Source organism: Dendropsophus ebraccatus, chromosome 1 (genome assembly GCF_027789765.1).
Source record: "Dendropsophus ebraccatus isolate aDenEbr1 chromosome 1, aDenEbr1.pat, whole genome shotgun sequence".
In the NCBI taxonomy this organism is placed as follows: domain Eukaryota; kingdom Metazoa; phylum Chordata; class Amphibia; order Anura; family Hylidae; genus Dendropsophus; species Dendropsophus ebraccatus.
The window spans coordinates 150,630,469-150,644,747 of record NC_091454.1 but is presented as its reverse complement, the minus strand read 5'-3'; the positions used below and the strand labels follow the sequence as shown (position 1 = coordinate 150,644,747).

At 42.4% G+C, this 14,279-nt stretch overlaps 1 protein-coding gene across 1 annotated transcript in view; it reads left to right on the top strand.

The window, feature by feature from the left end:
- TRPM1 (transient receptor potential cation channel subfamily M member 1) overlaps positions 1–14,279 on the top strand; it is a 108,753-nt gene that overhangs the window by 53,485 nt on the left and 40,989 nt on the right. Inside the window, exons 6-8 of the mRNA XM_069981942.1 lie at positions 336–507; positions 2,516–2,690; positions 6,845–6,968. Of these exons, the coding sequence (XP_069838043.1) occupies positions 336–507; positions 2,516–2,690; positions 6,845–6,968 (471 nt within the window). The remainder of the gene's footprint in view (positions 1–335; positions 508–2,515; positions 2,691–6,844; positions 6,969–14,279) is intronic.

Genomic DNA, 14,279 nt, shown 5'->3' with positions numbered 1-14,279 from the left:
GAGCTCTTAAACCAAAGCAATGCTCTTAAACCAAGTCACAATTTTGAAAAACTGTGAGCTCTTAAACCAAGTTACTTTTAAACCAAGGTACCACTCTATCAGTCATTTTGGTGTGCCAGCTTTATATATATATATATATATATATATATATATATATATATATATATATATAGATATATATATACTGTGTTTTCTAATGTATGTGTATGTAAATTTTGAACCATAGCTTAAATAAATGTTCTTTTTTTCAATTATGTGACTATTACATTAGCTATGTCAGCCATTGCTACACATAATACCATAATAATTGTCAATCACTTTCCTTTTATCGCCAGGTAACAAAACCTTATCAAACAATGTCTAACCCTCTAAGTAAACTATCTGTTCTGAACAACACTCATACACACTTCATATTAGCGGATAATGGAACACTTGGAAAATATGGAGCAGAAGTCAAATTAAGACGGCAGTTAGAAAAGCACATATCACTTCAGAAAATCAATACAAGTAAGTGTGCCTATTTAACCATCACACTTCATTTGTTCTTTGTGTAATGTGTGTTTCCACAACTACGCTCTTACAAAAATATTTTATACTACCAATAATGACCGTTTCAACCTTATGAACTAGCATGTAAGAAATAACTTCATTTGTATTGCAGATAATGTATAAACCGTAAAGGAAATCTGTCAGCCGTAATTCACATTCCAAACTGCTGACACTGTTAGGTAGCTGTTAGGTCAAGGAGACACATGGGTGGAGAATTAAGGGTGCCTTCACACCTACCGGATCCACAGCGCATCTCACTTCTGCGAATTTCTGAGCGAGATCCACTGCGGATCTGGTACCATTCACCCTAATGATAGCACATACCCGCAGCGGGATTGACATCCCGCTGTGAGTATGAGCTTTAACCCCCTGGCGCCCGCAGACCCGCCGCTTCACCGCCTCCTGCAGCTCCGCCGCTGCCCCCATCAGCCCCGGCGCCCGCATCCCCAATCGCCGCGCGCCTGCATGCCCGACCATCCCCGCAGCCAGCATCCCTGATCGCCGACTGCCAGCATCCCCCATCATCCCTGCAGCCCGCACGCATCCCCGATCATCCCCGCAGCCCGCCCGCATCATCCCAGCAGCTGCGCCGAGGAGCAGGTAATGTATGCTCTCGGCGGCGGCCGGCGGGCTGCGGGGATGATGCGGGGGGCTGCAGGCGGCGATTGGGGAATGCGTGCGGGCTGCAGGGATGATCGAGGATGCGTGCGGGCGGCGATTGGGGATGCTGGCGCCGGGGCTGATGGGGGCAGCGGTGGAGCTGCAAGAGGCGGGGATGCGGCGGGGCTGCAGGCATCAGGGGGTTAAAGCTCATACTCACAGTGTGATGTCAATCCCGCTGCGGGTAAGTGCTATCATTAGGGTGAATGGTACCGGATCCGCAGTGGATCTCGCTCCAAATTCGCAGAAGTGAGATCCGCTGTGGATCCGGTAGGTGTGAAGGCACCCTAAAGTAGAATTGGCTCAGTTGCCTCTAGCAACCAATCAGATTCCACTTTTCATTCCTGACAGATTTTTTGAAAAATGAAAAATTGCTAGGGGCAACTAAGACAATTCTACTTTACACCAGTTGGATAAATCTCCCCCACGGCGTCTTATCCATCATCATGGGCATATCATAATGTGGGCTGTTTGGGTTTCCGCCTGGGGCCCAAGGCTACAGGGGGGCACATGGTTATCCAAACCGCCCACATCTGATCACTAAGCTGCTGGATGGCAAGTGGCACTGGTCCACACCGACTGATGTGCAGCTCTTCAGGGCCATCCGGGGAATATGGGCCGATTTCCAGGTCCCCAGGTGAGCGCACTATCCAATTGTGTGTGCCCCTTTACCTTAAAGAAGCATAAGTTGGTATATTGACATAAGATTAAAAAAAAAGGTTTGGTACCTGAACATTAAAGGGTTCCTTCTCTTAGTCATCAAGATTTGTTTAGAAATGAACTGTTATGTTAGGTTTGCGCCTTTTGGTTATATGCACATAATAAGCGCTATGAAGAGAAAAAACTATTATATGCACAAGCATTTTGATAATTATATGTATATGTCTGTAATGTCTGATATTTGCCTATGTAAGTACTCCCAGAATTGTAAAGAGCTGCCTGATCTGTTGGCGCTATATAAATAAAATTATTATTATTATTATTATTATTATTATTATTATTATTATTATTATTATTAATAATGCATTTTATATGAAAATACCATATAACTTCCTATTGACATTACATTTCCAGGGTAAGATAATGTGACACATGGGTTTCCCTTTGTCATCCTATGCCTGGGAATAAACAGGAGGCAGGGACAGCAAAGGGATGCTCAGCTGTCATCTCTTGCACCAGTGTGACCACTACGTACATATTGTATGCTATGCATGAAGTCATATAAACATGATATTTTGTGGTGTATATTGCTATCCAATTTCAGTTAACAGTTGAATTTATGTTTTCTCTTTTGCTTATGTTTTAGGACTAGGACAAGGTGTGCCAGTGGTAGCCCTCATTGTGGAAGGAGGTCCTAATGTTATCTCCATTGTCCTCGAATGCCTGCGTGAAGAGCCACCTATCCCTGTAGTTGTCTGTGATGGAAGTGGCCGAGCCTCTGACATACTGTCTTTTGCCCACAAATACTCAGAGGAAGCAGGGTATGCTTTCATTTTGTATGTAGAGTTCTTCTATGATCCTTTTAAATAGTGAGAAAAGACTTCTACCTCCAATCTTAGGCTGTTTTTACACACACAGATAAATGACCAATTTATCTGACAAACTTTTGAAGCCAAAACCACAAACAGACTTTAAACAGAGAACAGGAAAAGACTGGGATTTCTCCTCTTTTCAAATCCATTCCTGGGTTTGGCTTAAAAAGTTTGTCAAATAAATCAGTCAGTTATCTGTGTGTGTAAACGCAACCTAAGGCTATGTTCACACCAGGGCCGTTTCTAGGGCATTTTGGCCACAGGGCGAATCTTGATAAAAGCTCCCCCCTCAAGATTCAGGTTACTAGGAGGAATCAGTGTGTATGTTGTGGCATAGGGCATTTAGGCCTACTAAATAATGTTTTACTGAGTACAAAAACATCATTCAGTGACTCACAGGTGACGTCTTCTTTAATCTGAGGCGTCACTTTCATTTTCCTCTCCATCCGGCCGAGGCCTCCATGATGATTTCTTCCAGCTACAATTCATCTATTCAGACCCTGCAAGACAGACATCTCAGGCACATTTCCAGCAACTTCCTTCCCTTTTCCCACCCATAAGGTCCCAAACTGTAGTAATTCTTGTTGTGCCCTCCATATAGTAATAATGTCTCCTGTAGTATAGCCCCCTCTATGCAGCCTCTATAGTATAGCCCCCTGTGTGGAGTGTAGGCATCTCTGTTGTATTGCCCACCTATGTGCAGTACAGAACTCCCTCCATTGTTTAGTACAGGCCCATGTGCAGTACACCTCTACCACATAATACTAAGTACAAGATGTTGGGAAAGCTGTGTGACCTCTACTATACTGACATACAGGATGCTGGGAAAGCTGTGTGACCTCCACTATAGTGACATACAGGATGCTGGGAAAGCTGGGTGACCTCCATTACACTGACATACAGGATGCTGGGAAAGCTGGGTGACCACCATTATACTGACATACAGGATGCTGGGAAAGCTGGGTGACCACCATTATACTTACATACAGGATGCTGGGAAAGCTGTGTGACCTCCATTACACTGACATACAGGATGCCGGGAAAGCTGTGTGACCTCCATTACACTGACAAACATTATGATGGGAAAGCTGGGTGACCTCCATTACACTGACAAACAGGATGCTGGGAAAGCTGGGTGACCTCCATTACACTGACAAACAGGATGATGGGAAAGCTGGGTGACCTCCATTACACTGACAAACAGGATGCTGGGAAAGCTGGGTGACCTTCATTACACTGCCATACAGGAATAGGGGAGAGCTGGGTGACCTCCATTACACTGACATACAGGATGCTGGGGAAGCTGGGTGACCACCATTATACTGACATACAGGATGCTGGGAAAGCTGGGTGACCACCATTATACTTACATACAGGATGCTGGAAAAGCTGTGTGACCTCCATTACACTGACATACAGGATGCCGGGAAAGCTGTGTGACCTCCATTACACTGACATACAGGATGCCGGGAAAGCTGTGTGACCTCCATTACACTGACAAACATTATGATGGGAAAGCTGGGTGACCTCCATTACACTGACAAACAGGATGCTGGGAAAGCTGGGTGACCTCCATTACACTGACAAACAGGATGATGGGAAAGCTGGGTGACCTCCATTACACTGACATATTGGATGCTGGAAAATGTGTGACCTAAATTATACTGACATACAGGATGCTGGGAGGCCAGTGAACTCTGGCACCGGAGGTCGGCAATGGGGGTGGAGCTTATCGTTTTGGGGGCGGGGCTTACCTGGACATATCGGCAGCTAGGATCATCCTCTGTAAGCAAGCAAAAAACAAAACAAATGGCCATATAATTACCTATCACCCTGCTCTTCATAGCTCCACTTCTGGTCCCTGCGTCCTCTTCTAGCTCATAGAGAGGCTGCCTGCACAGGAAGTGCCCGGTCTCTGCCCCAGCGTGCTGTTCCCAAGCAGCCACTAGGGGACTGGTCCTGGAGGTGTGCAGCGATGGTGGTGCGCACAGCTTACAGCTCCGTGGAGTCCGGCCGCCGTGTGGGGGAGGGGCGCTGATGATGAGGTGAGTGCAAGGGCCAGACGCTGCAGGGTGCCCCCTAGCTGTCGGCGCCCCGTGTGGTGGCCCGGCTCGCCCGCCCCTAGAAACGGCCCTGATTCACACAACATTTTCTATGCTATAGTCTAAAATAAAGGATGTTATTTAGCTTTCTAGCCTCTCCTTAGTGCAATGACTGGTGTTTGTACATTATTCTAGTTTGGGTTACTAATTGCCCTTTGGGTGTGTCTTAAAGGAGAAGTCTGGCAAAAAATTTTAGTAAAGTATTGTATTGCCCCCCAAAACTTACACAAATCACCAATATACACTTATTACGGGAAATGCTTATAAAGAGCTTTTTTCCCTGCACTTACTACTGCATCAAGGCTTCACTTCCTGGATAACATGGTCATGTCACGACCCGACTCCCAGAGCTGTGTGGGCTGTGGCTGCTGGAGAGGATGATGGCAGAGAGATGCTCAGTGTCCCTCCAGCACCCTGTGTCCCCCTGCCATCATCCTCTCCAGCAGCCACAGCCTACACAGCTCTGGGAGTGAAGCCTTGATGCAGTAGTAAGTGCTGGGAAAAGAGCATTTACCGCATTTCCTCTTATATGTGTATATTGGTAATTTGTATAACTTTTGGGGGGCAATACAATACTTTAATAAAAATTTTCGGTGACACGGTGCCTAAAGAGAAAATGTGTGAACAACTAATAAAAAAACGTCCGCTGTTTGCAAAAGATGTCTGAAAATAATGATCATGTTCAGCAGCAAAAACGTCCATTATTCAATACATTGTGCGCATTGGATGTCCGTCTTTCCATTGACTTTAATGCATTGCCATTGCAGTCAGTTAAATCTTGGCAAAAACTGATGTTATTTTAAATTTTAAAATCGGCCGCCTTTTCTCTATTTTTGACGTTGTGTGAACATAGCCTAAGTATCATTTATGTAAATGGCAGAGAATAAAAACTGCATACCACCTTATACTTTATTTCTACTCTATATCAAAATATTCCGACCCATCTTTAGCATCCGTAGGATGAATAGAGCCATATAGATATGATTAGCCAGGAGCATAGATATATACACTAATATTATTTTAATCTAATATATGAAAAGTTACCAAACACTCGTTGATGTTTTGGACCTAAGGGCAATGACAATTGGAAACAATATGATTTTGTACTGTTCTGTACTTTGTAGACTTATAAAGTTTTTGGTGTACAGAAGTTTAAACTTTTTACGTAAGAACGATTTTGTGCAAAACTTTGTAAATTTTTACTTTTTTGAAAAAAGTGAGCAGAGTTTAGTGGATACCTGTAATTTACATCTAAAATTAGTGTCATTTCTATACCTGAAATCTCCTCTCTTAGCTGGTGTCAATTTCACAGTCTGACGCACACTCGAATAATAAGCAAAATTTAAGAGGCTTGCACCTCTTAATAAATTTGGTCCATCTTAAACAAATTTGCTTTCATCAAGATCGATTTAAGAAATACTGATCTTGAAAAATGTCCTCCATGGTTTAATCCCACCACTTAAAGGGGATGTCCAGAAGGCAGGAAAGGTCCTACCTTTACCCCATCTGCCTTTTCCACTTTCCCGATCTGCTTGTCCGTGCAAGTAACCTCTGCAGATTAGAGGTGGGAAGAGAGCATGCTGCGGGCAGTGACCAATAGCTGCAGATGTTACATTGTTGCTTCGACATAGGGCAGCTATTGGACAATGCATGCAGGCATGATTTTGTCCGCACGCAATGCCTGCAGCCTCCACAACATGCTCCAACCCCCCTCTCATCTTTCAAAGTTACATGTACGAATGGGCAGAGGGGGGAAGTGGAGCGGCTGGAGAGCAAAAAAGGTAGGACCTTGCAGGCTCTGGATATCCCCTTTAAATACAGACAAGATGTTTTCACCACTAAACATATAGAAAGATCTAAAGTGTAAAAAGTTGTCTCCCGATCACTTTCCTTAAGAAAATAATGATAATTAAAAAAATTGGTTTTATTTACTTGAGAACACTGTGCAGACTCTATAATTCTTGCTTTGGCTATTTTTGTATTTTGTGATGTATTTTTTAGGATAATCAGTGAATCTCTTCGTGATCAGCTTCTTGTTACCATTCAGAAAACATTTAACTACAGTCGGAACCAGGCCCACCAGCTCTTCATTGTCTTAATGGAATGTATGAAGAAAAAGGAACTGGTAAGACCAACCTAGCATAATGACTGTGTTTGCTAGACCCTTGAGCAGTCTGACTTCTTGCAAATTGAGGCCATGTTCACACACTGTAAAATAAAGGTAAAATACGTCTGTAGTTTTGAGTTTAAAATACAGTTGTATTTTTAGTACAATAATGTGCTCCATTGAAGTCGATAAGAAATTGTCCAGCAATGCATACACCAAATAGAATAACATTTGTAATTGATTATGAGCGTCTAAATAATGAACATGCTCATTAATTACCACCTGCTTTTGCAAAATACAGACTTTTTTTCATCTGTTTACAAACTTTAATGGTTTACTCAAAATTATGGTCGTATTTAGCTTTTATTTTACTGAGTGTGAATATAACCTTAGGCTACGTGCACACAACGTATCTTTTGTATTAATCACGGGCGTTGTTGCAAATTGCAACAACGGTCGTGAATAGCAGCCACACAGAACTGTGAGTTCACACATTGGAGAGTGCAGCTCTGGTTGCACTTTCCATAGTGTGCTATGGTGAATTGGGATATGGGCATACAGGGATGCGCCCGCATCCAAATTCAATAGAAATTAAGTTTATCTTAGCTGGTACTGCAGTTCCGGCCAAGATAAACTTCACTGAAGCCTGTTGTTCTGTGACACGGCAGGGTGACAGAACGGCCGGTGTCATACTAAGGCTAGGTTCACACTGCGTTTTTGCAATCCATTTTTTTCATCTGTTTTTTTGCAAAAAATGGATTAAAAAAAAGGATGCATTTGTGTGCATCCGTTTTGATCCATTTTTCCATTGACTTTCATTGTAAAAAAAAAAAAAAAAAAAACGATCAAAACGGATCCGGTTTTTTTTATGGACACAAAAACGTAGCTGACACTACTTTTGTGTCCATTAAAAAAAAACGATCCGTTTTTTCTTTTTTTACAATGGAAGTCAATGGAAAAACGGATCGAAACGGATCCACACAAATGCATCTGTTTTTTTCATCTGTTTTTGCAAAAAGACGGATGAAAAAAAAACTGATTGAAAAAACGCAGTGTGCACCTAGCCTAAGTGTGAACGGGGGCCTAAGAGTGTGCTATTATATTACCTCTCAGACCAGCCAAACGCGATAATACTCCATCTTCACTGACACTTAAGTTCCATTCTTTGGGGGTTTGGGGTCTTATTTTCTTTTTTATTTTTGGGGTCTGATTTTCTTTTTTATTTTTCATCCATTTTCCAGCTATTTACATCCCAAAGTGAGGGTCAAAAACCAATGTGTGATGACTGTCCCTAACAAACAAGCATCATTCTTCATATAATAAATATATGGGACTGTAGTAAATACTCAAGCGTCACTCATTTGGCTTCTATTACAGCACCCCTAGGTGGCTTTATTGCATACCCTCACAAATATATTGGGGACAGGTTTTTCTGTGGGATCTGATCCCATACTTGTCATAAAAATATGGCTCTCATGTAATAAACCCTTGTGAAAAAAGAAAACCTTTATTATATCTTAATTTACGCAGTTTGGATGGCAAGCATTGCTGTAATATTTCATAGTGTTTTTTTAAAAAAATTTTTAATGTTAATTTCTTTGGGTACGGATAAAATATCCAATCCTTGTGTCTTCCATCAATAAAGATTTGTCTGTTCCATCTGTCCTGTCTGTGTGACTAGTCACTGTGTCATTATTCATTCAGCGTACAATGAGGCCATTCCTCCGCCCAGCATACCATCAGTGTCTAGCTGGTCATGGGGTCATGTCTAATTTGCAAACAACTAGATTTACTAAAGCAGTCATACAGAAGGAATCATACAAAGAGGCAGCTGTATGTTGTTTTAACAATCAAAATGCTAATAATTCTTAAGATTTTAACCAGTTTACTGAAGTTTTAGGATTGTCAGCTGACTGTAAAATAGAACTGAATGGGAGATTATAATGTACTTTATAATTCATTTCCATGATAAGCAACCGTGTGAACCCATTGCTGGTGTAATTCTAGAATTTATTATTCACTCTGGTTTAGTTATATTGGCTATTGCTACTTTTCTTTGCAGTTATTATAATTTATGATGTTATTCATGTCGTTTTGTCATATGTTTTCAGGTCATTTCTTAAGTGAAGTATGCAGTTTAATCTCCCCAATACAGAATGGCATTAGGATTAGTCTCACTAGAGGATAATTAAAGGGATTGTTCTATGATTAAATAATACATTGCTTTGTGAAGCACTACGGCATGTGGAACAACAATTTTTCATGTTGTGTCATTTCATATCCATAAAAAGTACAAAGAAATGCAGATAACCTTAATTTACAATGCAGTGAGGGTCCGAAGCAAATTATGCCTACACAAAATGACCAGTGTGCCACACACGATGATGGGGGCTCATAGCCAGTACAATAAGGGACAGCAAAATCAAACTAGGGACTGGGCAATGGACAGCAGATACCAAGATCTAAATAAATGAACCAGATCTCTCTTGCAGTACACTTGATTTACAGTATGGCTACATTGGCCTGAGGAAGGTCGGAAGCACGACCGAAACGTCGCCGGTAGCATTACCTTTTTGCATAATTTCTTGTATCTTGATCTGGTTGGACCTTACTACTACAGGTCAAATGCATCCATAATGATGATCACTGCTGCCCTGGCTACAAGGAAATATGGATCCAGTTCTGACAATACAGTTACAGTTAATGGCTTTGTTCACACAACGTCTTTTTTAAGCAAAATAATGGCCGTTGTTTGATAATAATGGACACAAATAATTTTCATGAGAATTATTGACGGTTGTTATGGTAAAATAACAGCCGTTTTGTGCATAAGAAGTCATTGTGTGGACATAGCCTAAAGCTACTTTACCTACTCCCTATATGCGTAGTAGTTCCAAAGAAAGATCTTTTCTGACTTGTTTCATATACCTTGAGTAATATTTAAATATGAATGTTTTATTAGTAAAGAGTTTTTCGTGCTGTACTTCTACTACATCTAAATATCCTAAAGCGACAATGTACCCACAATCTTCCCCCCCCCCCCCCCCAAACCGTCAGATAGCCACTTTTAATCCAAGATCTGTCCTGTGGTCCGTTCAGCAGGTGATGCAGTTATTGTCCTGAAAAAGTACTTTTAAACTTGCAGCCCTGTGTCACATTACCGTGACCTAGAGAACAAGTGCCCCGCCTCTCCTCCCCACCCTCTTCATCATTAGAAATGCCCCTGGACAGGATCCCTCCTAATAATCACTTTTCTGAACACTGCACAGGTGCGTTAATGATCCAGCACAGGTGCAGTGTTTAGACAAGTGATGAATAGGAAAAATCCTACCCTGGGGCATTTCTAATGATGAAGAGGAGGGACAAGGAGGCGGAGCAGGCCTAAGGCACGGGTGCTCAAATTGACACAGGGCTGCAAGTTTAAAAGTAGCTTTTTAGGATAATAACTGCATCACCTGCCGAATGGCCCCCAGAACAGATCTTGGATTAAAAGCACCTATCCGACTGTACAATCGGTTGTGGGGGGGGGGGGGGGGGGGCAGATTGTGGGTACAGAGTTGCTTTAAAGGGCTATTCCAGGTCAAAATAATGTATCCCCTATGCACAGAAAAATAGATAAGTGTGGGTGCAAATGCTGGGAATCTGTGTCCTTCAGAAAGGTGGTTTCACACACAACATTTATAGCATTATGATAGTTTGTTCACATAGGCAGAAATGCTCATGTACCTTTAGCAGATCTGTAAACACACATAATAGGCCCAATCTTACAGTAATCAGCTATTTTCACACACAGTATTTTGCTCAGTATTTTTTCAATCGAAAACCACAAGTAGGTTGAAAACATAAAAACTGTGCACATCTTTGCATTATAGCCTTTCTCTTTCTGTTCCACTTCTGATTTTAGCTACAAATACTGTCAAAATATTAAGTGCCATCCAGTAATTTTAAGGGCTTTGTTGAGTGTGGAAAGACATTAGAGCCACCAGTGGATGAAAATGGAGGATGAAGAAAGAGAAAGGACGTCACGTAACCCATCATGACCCTCACTTTACATATGGTCATATTGAGATTCATTTAGGAGAAAGTCTTCCCTACCCTAGACAAATTACTTGCAGGGTATATGATACCTCACTGAAGAATTATGCAACAACACATGAAACCATAGGAGTACTAACTGCGGATTCATACAGATTATGTCAAACTGCCTAAAACCGCCATATGCATATGAAATTTAATAATTTAAGGAAGTATTAAGGAAGTATAAGTAAGAATTTAAGGAAATACAGTGTTTTCATCAATGAAACAATGAAATGACACTTATAACCAGTAGCCACAAAGAAACATACTAGCAGATTGCCAGCAAGAGAAGATTTCAGCTACACAATATTGTCATATTCAGAGACTTCATATTTCTCTATAATATTATTTAAGGTACATTAATATGGCACTAACATTATGCAAGACAAAATAAAACCCTTAAAATATCAAAATCAATACATCCTATATGATAGAGCAGTGTTCTCCAACTCCAGTCCTCAAAGCACACTGACAGGTCATGTTTGGCGATTTCCTTAGTATTTACATATAATTAGTTAGTGCATCTTGTATTGCCATGGGTGTTCTTTACATAGGATATCCTCAAACCATGACCTGTTGGTGGGCCTGGAGGACTGGAATTGGGGAACACTGCTCTTTTGTTTTGGGGGGGGGGGGGAGACTACACAAACATCAATGGAAGGCATCTTTAGGCCAGGTTCACACTACGTAAGACACCGACCGCTCTGTAACCCGGCTGTGTCACAGAATGGCCGAGGTCAGTGAAGATCATCCCGGCCACTATTGCAGTACCGGCCGGATGAACTTCATTTATGTCGAATTTGGATGCAGGCGCAGCCGGAGCCACACTCTCCATTGTGTGAATTGTCAGTTTTTCGTGCGGCCGGTTGGAATCCCGGTTGGAGTGTATACTATGTGTATACTATGGGGGACATGCATCATCCGGCGTACTGATGATTTTCGGCGTAAAGTGCCGACATGCGAAAGATTTTATTTGCAAATGGCCGGGGAGGGGGTGTGGAGGGGGCGGAACGGGGGGCGCGGACTTAGAGTCGTCACGATTTATCATTTTTTCTACTCAAAAAAACGCCGAAAACCTACTCCACCTTTCAGGTGGAGTAGGTTCTTGGCTGTGCGCACTGACGCGCACAGGATTTATGTAGAGGCAGTCCGCCTCTACATAAATCTCCGTAGCGCCGGAGATGAGGGGACATTTATAAGTCCGGCGTAAAAAACGTCGGACTTAATAAATGTCCCCCTATGTGTATACACTCTGGCCAGGATTCCTCTGACTCCTATGCAATGTATGTTCTTTATTAATCATGTCCGTTGTTGCAAATCAGCAACAACGGCCATGATTAATACAAAATACACGTTGCGTGAACATAGCCTTAGATTGCATACAAAAATGTCAAAAACAGGAACAAACATTACACTACTATTCACACTGGTTACATTATCATGAAGACTGAAATTGTCAAGTGACACAGGAATGCTGCTTTGGCTGGATCTACATATACCTTATACACACAGGGAATCCTGTAAACTGCAGGCATACTGTTGCCTTGACAAGTGCATTGCATCTGCCACATAAAGTATCCATTTAAATAACAGAAGATTTACAATTTTTCTATTGCATTTAGACTAGAGATAAGTGAAACTACAGTAAGTTCAGGTCCCCCAAACCCCTCGGAATTCGACTTACAGTGGCTGGAAAAGATTGGTACATCTTTAGGGCTGCCTGGGAAACATGGACACAGCCGAAGGCTCTATACTTCACCTAATGAATTATTATTTCTGATGAAATTATTCATTTTTATCAGTTTAAATCTGCTGTGCCTTAAAGGGAATATGCAAGCTGTAATTCATGCTCCAAACTGCTGACACTGTTAAAGGGAATGTGTCATCAGAAAATGACTTAGGCTGTAAATGCCTCTCCTGGACTGTTTCCCCACATGGCATGATCTATCAACTCTAATCAGTAAAAGAAAATTTAGGTGACACATTCCCGTCAAGGGCCCTTATATAATCCAGAAACGCTCCTGTTGGCGAAAATCGTCTTGTGTAAAAGTGACAATCAGTCGAGGAGCTGGCAAACCCCCAATCTTTGGCTGATCATATCTTTTGAACCTGCTCCAAAATTTATCGTCGTCGACATCCCTCTGTCTATTGTTATTGTGTGGCCAGTAATAATAAAGGGAAACTGATAGAAAAAATATGTATATATCTGTGCTGTCAGTTTCTAGATCACAAGCAGCAGTACATACTTACCATTAGCACTGCTTGAGATCCAAATGCTCTAGCATATTTGGCCACTGCTGTATCTTCAGGCCTATCTTTAGGCCACAGACTGAAGATACAGCCGGCAGCCTGAGGACAGAAGAGATGAATGACGGCTAATGGAAACTTTCCAGTTTCCAGTTTTCAAGGCTGAACAAACTATACAAGGATCAATTGTGCAACTCTGCAGTTCGATTTCTTGTGCCATGTAAAGGTACTTCAAACAAGTGCCAATCTCGCTGATCGGTGTTTGTTTGCAGCTGCCTGTGGCTAAGAAATTTCTTAGTGTAAAAGGTCCTTTAGATAGCTGTTAGTTCAAGGAGACACATGACACCTTTTATATATCTGTTTGCTTCTTTGACTAATTTTACCAGAGAAAAAAGGCATTTTTCTACATCCTGGAAGCACAACTAGATATATGAAAGGTACCATTGACCCCATGACCTGAAAATGATAGCTGGACACAGAGATAGAATGCAAGGAAGTCAGGACTGCAAACACTTTTCAGGTATAGTTATATGCTTCAGACATCACTACACTACAAGTGATCACTACCCCTTTATATGGAGCACAAGGTGTAATGGTAGTATGACCAGTGGCGTAGCTATAGGGGTCGCTGGGGTCGCCATGGCGACCGGGCCCCTACACTAGGGGGGCCCGCACGGCCCCCCTTGACACTTGTGACAGTGTCACTTTAAGCATCCCGAAAAGCTGCGGCCCGCAGCTTCTCGGGATGCACAGATCGCTTTGATGTTCCGCCCGCACAGTGAGCGGGCGGAACATTAAAGCGATCAGAATACAGGAGAAGGACCTGTCAGCGTCCTCCTCCTGTATTCTCTCCCATAGGCTGCCGGCACTTCATACCAGCAGCCTATGGGAGGCCGGGCCGTGACCTCTCCGGCAGGCGTGAGGATGTGACGTCATCACGTCTGCCGGAAGTCCCGTCCCTGCGGCTCGCAAGATGGAGCCCGAAGAGGAGGAGGAGAGCTGCTG